General features: G+C 35.5%; 1 protein-coding gene across 1 annotated transcript in view; it reads left to right on the top strand.

Moving 5' to 3' along the window:
• LOC145680397 (meiosis inhibitor protein 1-like) overlaps nt 1-15425 on the top strand; it is a 265116-nt gene that overhangs the window by 43622 nt on the left and 206069 nt on the right. The window contains exon 4 of the mRNA XM_081750854.1: nt 1259-1332. Within this exon, the coding sequence (XP_081606980.1) occupies nt 1259-1332 (74 nt within the window). The remainder of the gene's footprint in view (nt 1-1258; nt 1333-15425) is intronic.

Here is a 15425-nt window from a genome sequence, read left to right as displayed (position 1 = left end):
AGGAACAGCCAGGAGAGTCCATTTGCCGAATATGCACTCTTTCAAAGAGCACCACCATCTGCGCTGTTCGATACAGTTATACATTATCATCCATAAAGATGAAACCGAGACCGACGGCATCTCTGAAATGAAAAAGTATAGTGCCACAATAACTTTGACCGCTAAAAGCACCACGGCCAAAAAATTGATGATCGGGACGCCCGTGCAACATTATGATTTCCCACACAAAGGCACTTGACCACTAAAACGCTAATGGTCCACAATGTACCTGTTTATTGAGTGTTACCATCTCTCGCCAGATGACTGTACATCCCTCCCGAATCAGTACTTAGACTTAGCCTACTCTTATCTTAGAAGAGAACGCGACTTCAGTCCTTGTAGGTTTAGTCTTGATGTTCTTGGCACCACAACAAACTGTGCCGCCCATGTGCGAGTGTGCAAAGAAACACAACGTAAGACTGTCGGACAAACAGACCATCCGCATGCAGTCACCATGCCATTGTGGAGCGTCAAGTTGGGCGCTTTGTAGTCTTGTTAAATGTGTTTGCAATTGCACCTGCTGTTTGACGTCAGCCCCTTTAGGTCTGTTGCAGAATGAAGCTGTCGTCCGCTGCTGTAGTTGATCACCACCTCTACCTCGCACAGCATTGCCTGTAATTCGAAATGCTCCCTATGCACATGAAACGATGTTGTGGGGAATGTCAACTTCTGGGCGATACACGTCACACTTTGTACATCTTCCAGTGTCCCGACGCTGACGTCATGCCATGCAATATTTTGCTGCCTGTGGGCGCGTAGAAGACCTCTGCTGCGGGCTTTTATTCATTCCCACTGACTACACAATCTCGTTCTTAAGTTTCGCACACCACTGTATTTATTATGGCCAATAGTTTAATACTTATCGTAACACAAATAATTGAAGTACTCTAAATTCTAATCTTAAAAAGCTTATATTGCAGTTCTTATCTAAATACCAACTTCCTTTGTTTCGAACAGCCAAATTGCCTGGTTTGAATTCTTAGAGAAGGCATACATTATTGTGATACAATTGGAGAGCTACTTTAATTAGATGACCGAACTCTGATGTAGAGTGCCAGCAATTATGACACTGCGAACTGTATGCTGAGTACATGTCTCCCAAGTAAAAATAATTTCTTAAACCAAAATTTTCGTGACCTTTAATTCTGAAGGGTATAGTTTTGAGTTTACAAATTATTATTTCATCCAGATTACTAAAATAGAAAATTTTTAATTTCAGTTATACTGTTCTTATGTGAAGTAACAAGAAATGGGGAGCTTATTAAGCAGACGGTTCAGTTTTTGCTTAATGTTGTAAGTAATCTACATGTATTTTTATTTATGTTAGTAATATTTTGATTTTAGAAGCGAAGTATTTTGTATCATTATGAACATGTGATTTTATTTTCGAAATTTTATGATTTAGAAGTCAATTAGGAATGCCATATGATTATTTTTAGATAGTTAAAATGCTGTGAACGTCGCAACACAATTAAAATATTTTAGAATTGTAAAATTATAACAAATGGACAGCATCATTTTCAAAATCCAACTACAATGCTATTTTATGTACGATAGGAAGTTCATAAAATAAGTTCCGTTTCGATTTTCCCCGCGGCAGCGTTACGATCGCAGTTCTGCTCATGCGCGCTAGTTACTTTGATCCAAACGGAACGAAATGACGCCATTTTGAGATTGCTCCGCGTTGTGTGTCATTTGTAGTGATTGTTTATAATGGCAGCATTGATAAAAAGAAAATTCCGCCGCTTGTGAAATTAGATCTGTGATTCGTTTTCTGAATGCGAAGAGCGTGAAAAAATTACATTCATTGACAAATCTGCGAAGTTTACTTAGAAAATGCAATGAGTGATTCAATGGTCAGAAAATGGGTCCGACAATTTAAGGAAGGGCGTGATGAAGTGCATGACGAACGATGTGGGTGTCCATCTGTGGTTTCTGATGAACTGGAGAGTGCAGTCAAAGAAAGGATTAAGAACAACCGTAGGTTTACGATTAATGATCTTAGTCTTGAATTTCCACATATTTCACGAACGGTACTATACGAGATTGTTACTGAAAACTGGGCTTTCGTAAACTTTGCGCACATTGGGTTCTTAAACTTCTTATTGAAGAACACAAAAAACAACGGATGGACAGAGCACTTGATTTTCTGACACATTATCATGATGATGGCGAGAAATTTTGATCGCAGATAGTCACGGGGGATGAAACTTGTGTTACTTATGACACCCATGAAACGAAACAGTAATTCATGAAATGGAGGCACACTTCGTCCCCAACAAAGGTTAAACAAAAGAAAGTCATGTGCACATTGTTTTGTAACAGACAAGACATTTTACTGATGAAGTTTTACTAAGAGGTGCAACAATCAATAAAGATGTTTATTGCGAGATGCTTAAGATACTGCACCGTGCAATACAGAACAAGCCCAGAGGAATGCTCTCAAAAGGTGTGGTTTTCATTCACGACAACGCCCGACCACACACTGCGAATGTGACTCATCAACTCCTGGCAAGCTTTGGCTGCGATATTTTTGGCCATCCTCCGTTCAGTCCCGACCTCGTTCTTAGCGACTTCCAGCTTTCTGCATCTTCAACAACGCTTCAACAACGATAAAGAGTTAAAAGATCATGTTACCACATGGTTGACAACACAGGCGGCAACATTCTATGACGCAGGAATACATACACTTATACCACGCTATGAAAAATGCCTAGGAAATTACGGGAGGTATGAAAAAAAAAAGTAGTGTAAGTCCTATTGATTTTTGTGCAATACATGGCTTTTCTTTATTTGTACTCAATTTCTTTTTTATTACCAAACGCAACTTACTTTCCGAACGAACTTCATATGTTGTATCGAAGCGTGATATGAGTGAATCGATAATTTATTGAATACATAGATCATTTCCGATTTCAGGAAGCAGATTTTATTCCTCATCAAGGAAATCGTCAACAATTTAATCTTCTATGTGTGGTGTGACACTTAGCTCTAAACTGCTAGAAAGTTTTGCAAAGTACGCCTCAATTCTTCTACCATCACCCTTCCTTACGAACTTCTCGTAGCTCATCTACATTTTAGAAATGTACGTATATTATATAGACGAACAATAATCTATCATTGATATATCAGGAGTTCTTACTAAAATCTCACTGAAAAAAGTAGTAGGAATTTCTGATTCCTGTTCAAGCTGTTGCAGCGAACGTCGAGTTGGTGCAGAAGTGTTTTGTCTCGATGAACTCTCTCACAATTAGTGCACTACTGTCGGAACCAGGACTGGCTCTACACAATTTACTGTCAGCGCATTAACATAATTTTCCGCCCACATTCCTGTCCTTACATGTATGTACAGTCTTCCAAAAGTCCTGCAAAGAAAGTAAAAAGCTGTAACCTTTAAAGTACTACTTACAATTTTGTATTTTGTTTTTAATGTTTGTGGAAATTTTAAAATTTGTGTTGGCAACAATAAGCGGATGTAAACGTTGACGTCATAACCGCAAATCACGTGACACATATGGCGTATACTCAAGAGAAAGCGCACTGTGTTGCGTAGTTTTGTCCTTGTCGCAGATCCTTGGAGCTGCGAGTGCCAATGACAACGCTACACAATATCGTTCGTAAGAAAATGATAAAGAAGTTTACAAGCAAGAACCGAAAGATGTTCAGGACCTCCGGAAGAAGATACGTGATGTGATTGGGAGTATTACGGATGAAGCACGTCGAAGTGCCATTCTTGGATTCCCGAAAAGACTTCAGCAATGTTTGGACATAAATGGTGCTGAGCTGGAGGTTTGGCGTTGAAAAAATGCATGGAAACAAAATTTCAGACTTTCTTACAAGTCCACTAAAAGTTTTGTACAAATACAATAAATGGTTAGAAAGTTACAGCTTTTTACTTTTTTGAAGGACTTTTGGAAGACTCTGTATGTATGCTACTGGACTTTTCTCTGTAATAATGTAAGTCTAAGTGCTGTATATTTATTCATTCAATCCATACAAAACGAAATAAAAATCTCATGAGAGTTATCCCACGTCAAATGAATCGCATCAAATTCTCGCCAATGTATGCTACTGGACTTTTCTCTGTAATAATGTAAGTCTAAGTGCTGTATATTTATTCATTCAATCCATACAAAACGAAATAAAAATCTCATGAGAGTTATCCCACGTCAAATGTATCGCATCAAATTCTCGCCAATGCTGCCAATAATAATAATAATAATAATAATAATAATAATAATAATAATAATAATAATAATAATAATAATAATAATAATAATAATAATAATAACAGCGGCGTAGCGTAAGAGAACGCCGGTATGCCCGGCATCCCCTGTTAATAAGAAAAAGTACGTATTTCATTATATATAAATTGTTTGCTTGTAATTATCACAATTATTTCCACTGCAATCTTCTGGCGCGCTCTCTCAACTTACTTTGACAAGAGGAACCTACGCATGCGCGTCGCTCAGATGCACATTTTCTGTCTTTCCTCCTGTCGTATGCTATTTTCCTCGGGCTTCCAGGCCTGCTGAAACCATCGGGGTTTTCGTCTGCTTTCTGTTGAATGCGCATGCGCAATACTTCCCTTCTCACTCCTCCTCATCCCTTGCAATCCAACATTTGCTTTAGATATACGCTGGCATATTCAAGTATTTCCAACTGTATATTTTGAACTAAGCTATAGTTTCTGAACAGAACGTACGAGCCCTATATAAAGGAAATAGAACAAAACGGAAATGGTTAGTTCAACGCATTTTTGAAGCATGCCGGTTATGTAAATAATAGTATTAAAATAGTTATGCCTTAATCGCAACTAAATGCATCGTAATTGTAATCTTCATCGTAAAGGAGCTCAAAGACACAGGCATAAATATAAAGCATTCTGTAGAATTACGGTCACCGATCTAGTAGGACAAGAGAGCCACCACTCCCCGTCACTCGCAAAGATTGTGCCAGGGCCTTTCAGTCACTGGCACAAATCTCGGGGACATAAGGGGAACATGTTCCCTACAATCTTGTCCACTTCCCCAATAATCCGATTTGAAATTGTGATGATGATTTCTATCCGACTGCCACAAACGAAACTGATGTCCTTTGACTAGTTTCATTTTTAAAAAATAATCGTATTCTTTAATATTTCATTGTCATTAATTATTAGTAGTCTATTTTCAACTATTTGTTTAATTCCTGTAACAATTCCTATAATGCTATTGTGCTAATCATAATTTTGCTCAGATAAGAGTATTGTTGCGCCAAATATAGACCTGATTGATTTTCTTTCATAGTTTTGGGGAAGTCATTATTTGTATTGTTATAAAACAAATGTCCTAAAATTTTAATGTGGATCATTGTGGATGCGTAAGTAGAAACATGTCAATTATTATTATGCATATATTCAAATTTCAGAATGTGCTCACGGCACTGAGTTGTAATAATGATATGTACTACCATGAGCAAAATAAATGACGCGTCTCTTTATTTTGAAGTTTTTGAAAATATCTCCTTTTTCTTTATATGTTCGAAATTTCGGAAGGTTTCCCCAGCAGGACAGGTTAATAACAAACCCGTTTTTAATATTTGTGTTAGATATTAGCTTAAAATAAAGTAATTAGAAGCAAAAAACATTAAATCGACAGAAATCTCGAGAATTACTAACTCTGCTAAAGTGGGAAATTTTCAAGAACACGAGGGAATTCTGCATTTCAACACGAAGCAGCGACATCTATGTCATTGAGAGACATGTAGATTAAATCTACAAACTAAACTTTTAACGAATATTTCTAGTATGTCTTATTATATGCATTATCTGCAAACTCCAAATACATGAATATATGCAAAGTATTAACATAAAGATAGAGCAAATAGTGGAAATTATCTATGGAAAAGGACGAATTGGTAGGACGATCGTAATGAAATATCGTCTTTACTGGAACAGGCTCAATTCACGAAAACAGAACAAGTAGCTCAGTTAGTTAAAGCAACGAGTCTGTATGCTGAAGGTAGCGGGTTCGATCCCGTGGAAGTGCCGTTATCATTTTTATCACTACACTACGGTTAATTTTTTATTTTTTTATTTGGGAAAGAATCAAATTGTAACGTATGTGTAAAACTCATGACGATACCAAAAAAAGAAAAAATGCTGTTGTCGCACTTGCATTAGCGTCCCTAATTTTGTTTGCAAACAGTTTCGTAATTATTTTCCCTGTGCTCACTGCTCACCATATGCTCGCTGGCGCATAACGAATGTTTCCCAGTAAATGTTATTCTAATTTGGAGAATTTTATAAAGTTTCACAATATTTCTCACTAGATAGTCTTCTATCTACGTGTTTGGATATTTTGATAACAGATTTCCCTATTAAATGTTTAATTTTCCCTAAATGTTTAATTACGGAAAAGTTTTACAATGTATTTGTATTGAATTGAAATTGTTTTGAATTTACTACATAAGGTAAGTAGACCGAAGGAGGAGAACTCAAGTAATTGATATTCTACGTAAAAGCAACCTATTGTAGAATGATGATGCTTCTTACCTTCAGCACATAATCTTTACGTTAGAGAGTCAGACAGAGAAAAATCCTGGTTTTTCCTCCTCTATGACCACCCATCTTAAACCTCTACATATCATTGTTCGTCACACAAAATTTCGGTGCTCCAAAAGCATTCAAATAATAATAATAATAATAATAATAATAATAATAATAATAATAATAATAATAATCCTGAATATGCCATCCTTACATAATGTAGGATATCTTAGTTTCCTAGTTTAAATCTTAAATATCTTAGTTTAAAATGCTTTCTTTAGTACTTATTTGAGCAACCATGTAGGAGGGTGTACGACTTTTTATTTTGCCCCTCTCATTTCAGTAGCCTTCCAACAGAAAGTAATTTTTGATAAGCAGGACAGACAAAATGAATAAGAAATATATTTACAGCATCCTCTCCCCTTTCATGATTGGAATATCACGTAATATTTTTTATTCTACGAAAGATGGCCCTGTGCGGTTAGGGGTAGGTAACTAAAAAAATACCTAATATATAGCGCCCCTTGATTGTAATATTACCGCTTCTTTATTTGTACGAGGGAGCCCCTACACAATCAAGGGTGACAAAAAGAATAGGAAGAGTGTCTATTGATTCCAGTGGTGGATCGAGCACGAACTCCTGGGGGAGGGGAGGGAAAGTGAAACATTCTTTTGATGATGTGAAGCTGTCACAAATTACCACTTAACTAAACTAAACAATAGTGGGGGGAACTGGAACCCAGTCAGTTTAAATTGATGTAAAAGTTTAATTTTTGGCTTCATATTAAAGTTTTGGTTTCAAATGAGAATTTCAGTCCAAGTGGTCAATGATCAAATCTCGTGGGGCTCTTCAGTGTAGGCTAATACGGCCCCCTTGTGAGAAAAGGCAAAATTATTAACATGTTTATAACTTTCGAATTTTTCGTCTATTTTAAAGAAATATTTTGCTTCGTATTAAAGTGTTGGTTCCAAATGACAAACTCAGTCCGAGTGGACAATGATCAAATCTCCGGGGGGGGGTCTTCAGTATAGTGTGCTACGGCTCCCTTATGGGAAAAGGCAAAAATATGAAAATGCTTATAACTTCTGAATTTTCCGTCTATTTTAAATAAATTTTTGGCTTCATATTAAAGTCTTGGCTTCAAATGACAATTTCAGTCCGTGTGGACAATGATCAAATCTCGGAGGGCTCTTCGGTGTAGGGGTTTCGGCTTCTTTATGGGACAAGATTCACGTAGTTGATATTGCAAAATTGTTTTGTTTATATAAGTGGAAACTTGCACCATTTGGTTAATTTTACCTCTTATGTTTTGCAGATTCATATTCCAAGCAATAGTTACTTCGCAGAGCTAAAATAAAGCACTTACTAGTTTCATTAAAATGAAATGTCTTTTATGAGAGGAGCAGACGAACGAACAGGCACCCAAACGTTGGTTGAGTCGTACGGTTGAAACTCGTTAAGCTCGCTTCAATTATTATTATTATTATTATTATTATTATTATTATTATTATTATTATTATTATTATTATTATTATTATTATTAATAATAATAATAATAATAATAAAGCATTGCAGGGACCTTTGGTGCAGGGGGTCCGTGGCTCGATTCCACTTCGTGCCAAGTGAAATTTGAGGTGGACAAATACCGTGTGCATGGGTATGTGTTTTCTTGAGATTTTCCATTTTCCTCCCACTTTCTTCATTTCACCATTTCATTCATCATCATTCTCCCTTAGCGTAGGTGCATAATCGTTCAACGTTAAACTAGATATTGCAATTTCAATAATAATAATAATAAAAATTAATTCAACTGAAAGGACTGTAATTTATGTGGACAGCAATTATCATAAATATGCAACCATTATAAAAACAATGCTTTGAGTAGAAAGATAATCCTTTCCAAATGTTAACGAATGCGCACGAGATAAGACATGTCTCGAGAAAGAGACAAGACGCGCTTTGTGACATCCAAGATAATACGAGGCAAATGTCTCGTCTTGTCTGGAATGTCTCGAAAACAAAAGTCTAAGTTTTAAAAATATTTTTCAAGATCTATTCTCTCAGAAGTAGTTCTCTGCCTTAAAATTAATAACGACATTTGTGATTAAAAAAAAGATAAACAATGCCTAAAGTTAATAGTTAACTTTTCGAAAAGAAGCTTCATTAAGGGTGAACCTGAAAGATGTCCACAAACTTCGGAAGGTGATTCGTGACATCAAAAGGAGACAAATGGTCCTCTTGCAGTTTTCGAATTCAGCTTCGTTGTCGAGATACAGGGTTGCCAACTGGTCGTGTTTGAGAAACTCACTGGGAATAAATTCAAGTCCAAGAACAAACTACTACTCATATATTTTTCAGGTCAATAGACTTATAGCATGTTGTAAGGTCAAATATTTATTTATGAAATGTGTACAAAATTCGCCAGTGTCTTTTCTGAGAAAATCGTCGAGAAAAAGTCACCTCCAAGAATAAACTCCTCCTCGTAAATTTTTCTAAGAGAAATATCTGATACTGCAATATAGGGTTGTTAATTAAATATTGATTAATGAAAAATAAACAAAATTGTTAAAACCATTTTGGAGAAAATAGCTTTTTTCGATTTTCGGCTGTTTGTAAACCACACTTATTTTAGGTGGTAGGAAAAAATGGAAAAGCTCCTGTAAGAATACTAAGTAAACCCTAAGTTTAAAATTTGGTGTAGATAAGTTGAACGGTATGGCCTCTAGGCGAGTGCATATAAAAGTGTGCCGAACGGACGGACCGGAAGGACGGGTATCGAAAAATCACATTTTCGGTATGTAGACGCCATGAAACATGTAAATCCGTTGAAATCTGAATTTGATATTATTTTCACAATCACTATATTTTCTTCTCTCTTTTGTCGCTCGAAAAAGAAAAGCCTGAGTTTACCACAAAAAGCTAGGGAGTTTCTCAAAAAATATTCAATTGCAGGGCCACCGCACTAAACTTTTTCAATTCAATTTCTTAACTGTGTTAGGCCGCAGTTGTTACTGAAGTGTGTATTTGGATAATACGAATAAAATTATCGTATTATTCAAATACATCGAATGTCAGATTATCGAATAAAAAACTTCGATTGAAGAAAATCCATACTACAAAACTAACTCACACTTTGAGCACATTTTCATTAGACATATAATAGACCAATTAATGCAATAATTGTTTATGAAATATGAAAAAAATCAAATTAGTCACTTTGGGAAAGTCTTCAAAAAGAACACGTCAGGAGTAACCTACCTCTTGTGAATTGTTTCGAACCATGAGTTAAGATATACTTTTGGTTATTAATGAAATATTTATTTGCGAAATTTGAACAAAATCGCCTGTCGTTCGAGAAAATTGTCGGGGAAAAAACCTTGACCCCAAAAATAAACTATCCGTTGTAATTGTTTTTCATAGAAATGACTTATACTAAAATATAGGGTTATTAATGAAATACTTATTTATGAATTATCAATAAAATTGTCCGAGTAATTTTTGAGAAAATCGTGAGGGAAAAATAACTCCCCGAATAAACTATCTCTTGAGGATTCTTTCAGGGTAAGCGAGTTATTCCATATTACTAGGTTTTTAATGAAATATTTATTTCTGAGTACGAACAAAATTGCTTGACTCATTTTTGAGAAAACCGTGGAGGAAAAACACCCCCAAGAGTAAACTACCCCTCGCATATTTTTTCAGGACAAACGAGTTTTGCCATATTGTTCGGTTATTAACGAAATATTTATTTTTGAAATATGAATAAACTCTTTTGAGTCGTTTTTGAGAAAATCGCCAGACAACACTCCACCAAGAATAAACTACCCCTCGCATTTTTTTTTTTTTTAGGACAAACGAGTTATGCCATATTGATAAGTTATTAATGAAATCTTTATTTATGAAATATGAACGAAAACATTTGAGTCCATTTTGAGAAAATCACTGAGAAAAAACTCACCCCCTTAGTATAAACTACCCCTTGTAGATTTTTCTCAGATAAATGCCTTATACCACAAAATAGGGTTGCTAATTAAATATTGATTTATAAAAAAAGAAAGAAAACAAGATCGTTAGAGCCAGTTATGAGAAAATATCTTTTTTTTATTTTCATCGTACAGGAAACTACCCTTGTTTTGGGAGTAGGAGGGAAATAAAAAAAACTATAGGAAATACTATGAAAATCTTAAACTAAAATTTGGTGCAGATAAGTTGAACATACCGTAAATTTTTCAACTAATTTACGGTATGTTCAAGTATGGCTTCTAGGCGAGGTATGGCTTCAGGTATGGCTTCTAGGCGAGTGCACAGAAAAGTGTAGCAAACGGACGGACGAACTGATGGACATAAAATTTTTTTTGGTGTTAGGGGCTATAATACGTGTAAATTCGTTGAAATCTCAAATTTGATTTTTTTTTCGAACACCATACTTTCTTCTCTCATTTGTCACTTCAAAGTAAAAGGAACTCAGAACTACAGATAAAAGACACCTACTTTTACACATAGACATTTATTGATTTAAAACTGTTTTAGTTTGTGTCATTTCACTTCCAATTGAAAGGTTTTACAATGATTAACGGCATACCAATGACGAGACGGAAGTTTTCAGGAAGTAAATGCATTCAGAAGTCTAGACTGCATTACAGCCTGTTTTTATTTCTGCAATTGTTAACAGCTGTAATTTCGTCCAAACGCTACATGAAATAATTTTTGGTTGACGTCATTGTATTACTATTTTGGTATTGTTCTCTTCAGACTTGGTTGAAGTTTTGTCTTAACGGTTATACATTTTTTCTTTCTTATTTCACCGTTACACATAAGAACAAAATGTTATGGTGAGTGGATGGATTCGAACCTACGAACATTCAGTTTATATTCTTCCAACACTTTACCAATGGACCAAGCTTTGTCTTCACGTTAACGCCCGGTTACAGGGTTTACTACGATTTAAATAAAATGGCTGGCTGTTAGAATTCCCTGCTCACATATTTCGATAAATAATTTTCATTGCTTCGTTGATACGTAGAGCAATGTTTAGATACACATTTTAGGAGAGTGAATTTTGGTGTATATAATAATTTCATGCCAGGTAAAAGCTAGATAAGTTTTGATAAAATGTTTCATATGTAATTCTCAATAATAAGCTTGCTGTTCGGAGTGAAGTTCCAAGGTTCAGCATTGCCTAGCAGTTTTTGCTATTAATATCCCTTCTAACAATATTGGCAGTGGACAAAAGTTAGCCCGTGTTGAAGCTTTTTGCTTCTAATTTAGTTATTTTACTTATTTAAGGAATATATTGAAAATTGTCAGCAGGCATGTATGCAGTAATTTATTTCGGGAGAAGTCCGACTTCAATATTAGGATAAATTATAATAAAATTTAAAAGATAATCCTTAAATTTAGGCTAAATTTACAGAGAAGTTGGGATTTCAGAGGGGAGTCCGGACCACCTGGACCCACCCCTAAATGCGTCCTAGTTTGTCAGTAACGTTTCCTCATTTTAAACCCTCAAAAACTTCGGATATATAAAGAAAAACGAGTTATTTTCGATAAAATATCACTTCAGAAGACGCGACAGTTTTATTGCACATGGTGGTATCCAACGTTCACAAGGGCAAGAATTCATTAATTTTGATTCTCTGTCATTGTGCTCTATCGAAAGGTTAGGTTTGTAACATATTACTCTACGAACAAGCATGACTGGCAGATAGGAATACTGAACACAACTCCAGAGAAATGAATGCTGAACTTATGTTTATAGCTACGCTTTGGTGATTTGCCCTCAAGGTCAATCGAGTGGTAATTCAGTTCCGTCTCTGTTCTTAAGCCATGTTCGTATTACTTCGAACAGTTTTGATAATGAAAAGCATGCCTCTTAATATAACAGACTTCTTTCGCGTAAGAAATCGAAACTCAGTTGGTCAGAGCAACTAGTCTGTAAGAATTAGGTTGTTAGTTAGTTAGGAGCCCAGTACGAGTAAGGGTTTTTATTACTATTGTTTTTATCTTTTTTATGTGAGGAAAAATTAAATTGTGACATCGCGATATCAAATGTATTTGTGACATCGCGATTAGGTAGCTTTGTCTTAGCTAAACTTTAAACATCAGTAACCTCGAAATTATTTCACCAACTGATCACTTACTGAACATTTCAAACACGTCAAACCAGTGGCATAACATGAAGGTTAACCTCTCCTCCGCAGTCCTTAGTTATGCGTCCGTACTTTCAAGGGCGGACTAAGGGCCGGGCGAATGCCCGGGGCGCTAGAGAAAGAGGGGCACCAAAACGAGCCTCAAAAAGTAAATTTTATAATGTGCTTTCTACTGACGTTTTTCGTTTATATTCTTGTAAAGTAGTGGCAATTATATGATCTTTTTCCATTTCACTATGGAAGAAGAGAGTTTCATAGTACTAACGGGGCTGTATCGAAAAATTGAGAGATGGCATGTAGAATAAAGAGTGCCGGGAATTAAGTATTGTTTGTTTGTTTGCTTGAGTTTAGCGTTCCACGGTTATGCCTTAATGGGCAAGGGAGATGTGGATACTAATTATAGTGGAATCCGAACCACTTTTATCGTTCAACAGTAATCCACCGGGAATTGGACCCGGTACCACAGAAGGCAGGCGTGCTAGCCACTAGACCAGGGGAGGTGGAGTTGGTATTGTTTATAGCGGGCCATATTCTTTGTGAACTTTTCCTAGGTAATGGATTTCTTTTTGAAAATGGGTTTAAAACAGGGGCGTCATTTAGGGAGGGCAGGGAGGGGCATTTGCCCCCCGTGAGTTTGAGATGTATATAGATTTTATCATTAGAATAGTAGTAAATCAGTGAAAAACGCGAAATTTTACTTATATCAAGAGATCTTGCCCCCCCCCCAAAGCAAAATCTGAAATGACGCTCCTGGTTTAAACTATTAAAAACACTATGATAAAATGTAAAATATAGGCTACTACTAGGGGAAGGGCGCCAAAAAGTCACTTTGCCCGTGTGAAAATTTGGCCTGCTCCGCCCCTGCGTACTTTCTGTATATTTTTTGGCCTTGCAGCTTGCGCGGTCCCCACGCCGCATTGTTGCGGGTGCGCTATTTACACCTACCCTTCGAACGTAATTCAATAACTGTTTAAGGAATTCTACCATCAGCGTGAAAACGGGAATATATTTTTCTAATAGTCCCATAGAACTTTCACTCAGAATGCCAGATGCAATTTTTCAGAGTGGACTCTGGCTAAGTAGAAGGAAGATCTGTTTCCTAAGTAAGTTCCTTTCAGAAAGTTTGCTATTTCTTTAACAGTGATGTAAATAAATATACTTATCGTTATTAGCTCGACACCAAACCATCCTGGACAAATCCCTCTAGAACAATGATCGGCAAAAGTTATTCTGCATAATTTTATAAGCGACTCAAGGGTGAAACACTTGTTAACGAAAGCAATGTTGTGTATATACTGCCTTGTTTCTGACAAAATATAAAGTCTTTTGTCATCTTTAGACACTTTTCCTATTCTTTTTGTCACCCTTGGTTGTGTAGGGAAGCCTCGAACAAATAAAGAAGAGGTAATATTACAGATAAGGGGCGCTATAAATATATTAGGTATTTCTTTTGTTACCTAACCATAACGGCCTAGGGTCGTCTTCAGTAGAATAAAAAATGCTACGTGATATTACATTCACGAAGGAGGAAAGGATGCTCTAAATATATTTCTTATTCATTTTGTCTGCCCTGCTTCTCAGAAATTATATACCTTCTGTTGGAGGGTGCTGAAAAGAGAGGAGGGGAAATAAAACGTCGTGCCCCCTCATACATTTTAAATTTTGTGACGTGGTTGCTCAAATTATTACTAAAGAAAGCACTTTAAACTAAGATTTGTAAAGTTACAACATTATGTAAGGGTGGCATATTCATTAATAATAATAATAATAATAATAATAATAATAATAATAATAATAATAATAATAATAATAATAATAATAATAATAATAATAAATATGAATGTCTTTGGAGAGCCGAAATTATGTGAGACGAGCAATGATATGTAGAGGTTTAAGATGGGTAGTCATAGAGGAGGAAAAACCAGGATTTTTCTCTCTCTGACTCTCTAACGTTAAGATTATGTGCTGAAGGTAAGAAGCATCATCATTCTACAATAGGTTGCTTTTACGTAGAATATCTATTACTTGAGCTCCCCTCCTTCGGGCAACTTTGCTTATGTAGTAAATTCAAAACAATTTCAATTTAAGACAAATATTTATAGAGAAAATTAAACATTTAATAGGGAAATCTGTTATCAAAATATCCAAACACGTAGATAGAAGACTATGTAGTGAGAAACATTGTGAAACTATAAAATTCTCCAAATTAGAATTTTATAGTTTATAGGATTTTTCTCTCTCTGACTCTCTAACGTTATGTGCTGAAGGTAAGAAGCATCATCATTCTACAATAGGTTGCTTTTACGTAGAATATCTATTACTTGAGCTCCCCTCCTTCGGGCAACTTTGCTTATGTAGTAAATTCAAAACAATTTCAATTTAAGACAAATATTTATAGAGAAAATTAAACATTTAATAGGGAAATCTGTTATCAAAATATCCAAACACGTAGATAGAAGACTATGTAGTGAGAAACATTGTGAAACTATAAAATTCTCCAAATTAGAATTAACATTTACTGGAAAACATTCGTTATGCATCAGTGAGCACAGGGGAAATAATTACGAATCTGTTTGCAAACAAAAATTAGAGACACTAATGCAAATGCGACGATATTTTCTCTCTCTTTTTTTTTTTTTTTTGATCGTCATAAGTTTTACACATATGTTACAATTTGATTCTTTCCCAAATAAAAAATAAATAAAAT

The sequence above is a fragment of the Thermobia domestica genome, chromosome 3 (assembly GCF_964235325.1).
Source record: "Thermobia domestica chromosome 3, izTheDome1.hap1.1, whole genome shotgun sequence".
Taxonomy (NCBI): domain Eukaryota; kingdom Metazoa; phylum Arthropoda; class Insecta; order Zygentoma; family Lepismatidae; genus Thermobia; species Thermobia domestica.
This window is presented reverse-complemented; position numbering and strand designations above follow the sequence as displayed.